We start from the raw sequence: 5433 nt of genomic DNA on the forward strand, positions 1-5433 counted from the left end.
GAAAAAGAATCGGTTAAAGTAAACTTTAAAAACAATGTTGAGGAAAATGTTCAGGACAGAGGAAAAATGATCGAGGTAACAGACTCTCAGAAAATGAAAGAAATAATTAAGGAATATCATGATAGTATTATAGGTGGGCATGTCGGACAAAAAGCAACTATTGCGAAAATTAGAGAAAAGTATACATGGAAAAATTTAAATGATATGGTTGCAGACTATGTAAGAGCTTGTAAAAAGTGTCAATTAGGTAAAATTGACAGACATCCTACTAGAATGCCTATGCAATTGGTTTCAAATGCTTCTAGTGCACTTGAACAAGTCAGCATGGATTTAACTGGACCTTACCCAATATCTGAAGCAGGAAATGTGTACGCATTGAGTATACAAGACAGTCTTTCAAAATATGTACGTTTTACACCACTTAAAGATAAAAGCGCAGAAACTGTTGCTCAAGCGTTTGTAAATGAATGGATTACCTATTTTGGTATTCCAAAAATAATATTAACAGATAATGGTACAGAGTTTTGTAATGAACTAATGAAGGATTTAGCTAAAATCTTTAAGATTAAACATATTACTACTAGTGTGGCTCATCCACAAGCAAATGGTTCAATAGAAAGAATTCATGGAAGATTGAAAGAATATTTGAATACAGTCGAGTTTGAGAAATCGAATTGGGATGAAGCAATGAAGTTTGCAGGTTTATGTTATAACACAACAACTCATTCCTCCACTGCTTTTTCACCACACGAAATAATTTTTGGAAGGAAAGGAAATAGACCGAGTGGAATTGACGCTTTAGATTTAGTAACTATAGGGGGATATGTCAATAATATAAAAGTTATCATAGAGAACATTGAAAAGCAAGTAAAAGAAAATACAACAGGTTGTAAGGAAAAGTCAAAATTAATCTATGATAAAAAGATAACAGATACACCTAATTATGAAGTAGGTCAAAAGATAGTTGTGAAAAATCTTACAAAAAACAAAAAGTTAGAAAATACTTTTACTGGTCCATATACCATTGTAAAAGTCACCGAAGCTAATGTCTTTATAAGAACAAATCGTAGAACAAGAAAAATTTCAAAAAATCTAATTAAAAGATATATTGAAAACTAATTTTGTTTAAACTGTTCAGCTTTTTTCTAGCTATATTCGCTCTTAAAATCGAGGATATTAATGGGAAAGGAAGCTTCTATTTCAAGAAAGTACAGGAAACCAGAATCGTGGACGGTCATATATCCATAATTACTAATGTAAATCTAACTTCTTATGAAGATAAAATTAATTGGCTTGGGAGTAAAGTAGATCATGTAGATAAAACTTGCATAGATTCCTATCATGAATGTGAAGAGATCATTGTTTTTGGAAAACAGCATTTTAAAAATTTAATAAAAAAATTAAATTTAGTACATAATATGCTTGGAATTAAGTCCAGTTTGAAGGGAAATAGAAACAAGAGAGGAATATTAAATATAATAGGATCAGGGCTTAAAGTTTTATTTGGTACTATGGATAGTGAGGATGCTGAATATTATAATAAGGTGATAACGGATATAAATAGTAATGAAGAGTTTATAAAAACAGGGTTGAAGGAAGAAATTAAAATTATTCAAAATTTAAATGAACAAAACTTAAACATAAAGAAAAGTTTCGAAGATATACAGAATACTACCAATAAATTCGTAAATAAACTTAACTCATTAATAGGAACAGTCAATGAAAATAGTAAAAATATGGCTATATTTGAATACATGCAAGAAATGGAATTAAAAATAGTAAGCAGTTGTTTAGATCTTGAATTTGAATTAGAAAGGCTAATTGATATCATTTTATTCATGCAACTAAAATTAATACACCCAATGTTATTGAGTCCAGAAAAATTTACTGATATATTACTGAAAAGTAAAAATGAACCAAATCTCTTATATACACCTAGTTTGGAATCATACAGCCAAATTATAAAGTATTCTAAAATTAAAGCTTTTGAACGCAAGAAGGTTATAGTTGTAATAGTTCTAGTTCCATTTGTCAAAAAGGACATTTATGATACCTATCAGGTAATACCAGTTCCAATATTTGAGAAGAATAAACAGGTAATATTAGAAAAAGAAAATAATTATTTTTTAATATCTAGGGATAAGGAATATTTTGCCATGTTTGATAATTTAAATGATTTCGAAGTTGTTGATAATAGCTATCTGTTGGCTAATGAATTAATATCTGAATCAACTGTTACTGTAGAAAATTGTGTTTTAAATAACTTTATGAAACGAAACAGTAAACGTTGTCAAATTAAATACATACCTTATAATGTAGAGACATACATGAAAATAAATGATAATAAATATATGTACGCCGTAACCAATGAAATAAAATATGAATATGAATGTAAACAAAATAAAATTAAAGAAAAAGGATATTTGAATGGAGTTGGTATATTGTATTTTGATTTTAATTGTAAGTTCGAAACTGTAGATTATAAAATTATAATATCTGATAATAAAAATGAAACTGTATTTAACGACCTATATTTTGGTTATTCTGATGATTGCTGTTTAAACATAAAGATTAATGAAATAGAAGAAATTGAATTATTATCTAAACTAAAACCTAGTAATATTAAAAATATTGATGATTTAAGTATTAAAATAAATAATCAGAAAAGTTTTATATCAAAGTCTCTAAATTCTATTAAATTGAATTCCAACTCATATTGGTACGGATTAATGTCATTATTTATAACGATAATTATGATAATAATTATTGTAAAATGTATAAAAGGAAATTTATGTATAAATATATTTAATAAATGTTTTAATGTAAAAAAGGAGTCGCCAAATCCCTTAAGGAATAATATTGTTGTATATACTAATAAAAAATCAGATGGCGAAGTAACTGTTGAACACAATAATTTTAAAAATAAATACAATTATGAATGGTAAATATATAAATAAATATATTTAATATTTTGTAAATTTATTATAAAACATTTCAAATATCCGATAAGCATATACTGTAAGAAAGAAATTAGTTAACATAATCATAAAAAAAAAATTTATTTAATCATATATAAAAAAAAAAAAAAAAATTTATTTAATCATATATAAAAAAAAAATTTATTATTTATGTTAAGCAAAACCTGTATGAAAATTTATATATATACTTTAATAAAGTTATTGATTTGGATTAATTGAAGTCAAAGTTGGGGTTGGCCATGCCTGTTTGTTGTGATGTGATTTGCTTTTGGAAGTAAAGTCAATTACTATGTCATTGCCTTTCTTTAAGGGCGGAGGTGTTATGTGGATTTATTCCACATATTTGTCAAATTAAGTTTTGTCTTATTTTGTATCAAGACAAATAAAAGACAAAGCGCAATATCACAGTTTTGTTTAGGAATTTATCCTACACACAAAGTAACGTTTCCTGTTTACTTTATTTCAAGGGCATTGAAGCTTACTTACTGTTTATGCTGATTCAGCCATGATCACTGTAGTCAAGCTGCACACAGTATTCTTTGTTTACTTTATGAACAATATTGCGCTTATGGTTTCTCCTATAGGAATCAACTTACATACGACAAACACCACCGCACTTATCTTAAGAATGCAAATCTCAGCATAATTGATTTGGTTTGGTTAGCTTCTGTTTGATTCTATTAGTTCAGTTCGAGTCAAGCCAACGAAATATCAACACGTTGTTTAAGTTCATAACACGACCGAAGTGTTCCTAGAAACAAGTTTTGAAATTAACTTAAATTTATTTTAAAGACTTAAGATAAATTAAATATTAAAAGTGTTTCAAATTAAATTCAATTTATATTAAAAATTTGATATAAATGACGACTAAAAGTGTTTCAAATTAAATTCAATTTATATTAAAGACTTGATATAAATAAAGACTAAAGGTGTTTCAAATTAATATTAAAAACTTAATATTAATATTCTCTTACATCAGTAATTGTTTAAAACTTAAAAATAAACAACAGTTGTTCAATTTTACAATAACCTTGACAATCATTCAGGTTATTAACCTTCATAACATTAGTTGGTTTTTTTTTGTTTTATTTTCGGTTTTGCATTTGCTTTCGGTGATGCAAAATTCTAATAATGCAGCAGCGAGCAGCGCTGTCGAAAACAATTCGACTGCAGCGTCAAATTCTCTGCCACCACTGCCTTCATTAGAAAAATTAAAACAGCAGCGAGCATCTACAAAAGGCAGTATAACGCGAATTAAAAATATTGTTGAGAACAACAAAACTTTATCGTCAACGGAATTGGAGTGTAGACTTAGGATGCTAGATGCATATTATAAGCAGGTATCTTACTACCAGAATCAGATAGAGCGATATTGTCCTACAGATTCAGCGCGCTCTGACATCGATGAGCTGTACGTAAGTACAAAATGTTTAATATTGTCATTAGTTGATGGACGGAGGAGACAAAGCTACCACGAGCAAACTTTCTCGTTACCACAGCTGCCGTCAAACAGATTGCCACATTTAAAGTTGCCTAAGTTTGACGGCAAATATCTTGAATTCAAAAATTTTATACATATTTTTCAAAACCTTGTAGATAGTGATTCACTCTTGACATCAACTGAAAAATTCAATCATTTGTTATCGTGTCTTCAAGGCGAAGCGTTAGCTACAGTAAAGGTGTTCCAGATAACGGAAGACAACTATCCGAAGGCTCTCCAAAGACTCAAAGAGCGATACGACAATGACCCTCTCATATTTCTGGAAGGCATTGCAACACTTTTTGATGAACCACAATGTATTAAACCTGATTCGACTCAACTTCGCCAATTAGTGGACAACGTTTCGGCTTTATATAGTTCGCTTAAGTCACTGGGATCACACGAACAGATATGTGATGCAATCATGCTTCACTTGGTGATGACGAAAGTGGATAGTGAGACGAAACGTAAATGGAATGAATGTCACGACTATACGAAACTACCAACTTGGCTGGAATGTTGCAAGATGCTTGACAGGCGATGTCAACAATTAATGGTACTAGCAAAGGCCAAGCCAAAGGCTACAATCAACCAAGAGTTGCAGCATACTAGTGTTCGTAAACCTTTCAAGCACATCTTAATAATGAAACAAAAGTCTACAAGTCAGATTCATTGTGTATATTGTTTAAAACCTGGTCATTATATTACTAATTGTCCAAATTTTTTAGCTCTATCAGTTGAAAATCGATGTCAACAGGTGAAGCAAATCCAACTATGCTTTAAATCTCGGACATATGTCGATGGTTAAGAATTTGGATTTAAATTCTCCCCACTATTTTATCCCACATCATTATGTAATTAAACCAGATAGCACAACTACTAAATTACGTGTAGTTTTTGATGCTTCAGCTCGTACATCATCACAAGTATCATTAAATGAGTTATTAATAGTGGGCCCTACAATCCAAAATGAAC

General features: G+C 29.4%; 1 protein-coding gene across 1 annotated transcript; it reads left to right on the top strand.

The window, feature by feature from the left end:
• Positions 1-4093: 4093 nt before the first annotated feature.
• LOC119688706 lies at positions 4094-5266 on the top strand. The gene has a single exon (XM_038103372.1). It carries the CDS (start codon positions 4094-4096, stop codon positions 5264-5266), a length of 1173 nt encoding a protein of 390 aa, XP_037959300.1.
• The last annotated feature ends 167 nt before the right edge of the window (positions 5267-5433 follow it).

The sequence above is a fragment of the Teleopsis dalmanni genome, chromosome X (genome assembly GCF_002237135.1).
Source record: "Teleopsis dalmanni isolate 2A chromosome X, ASM223713v2, whole genome shotgun sequence".
NCBI classification, from domain to species: domain Eukaryota; kingdom Metazoa; phylum Arthropoda; class Insecta; order Diptera; family Diopsidae; genus Teleopsis; species Teleopsis dalmanni.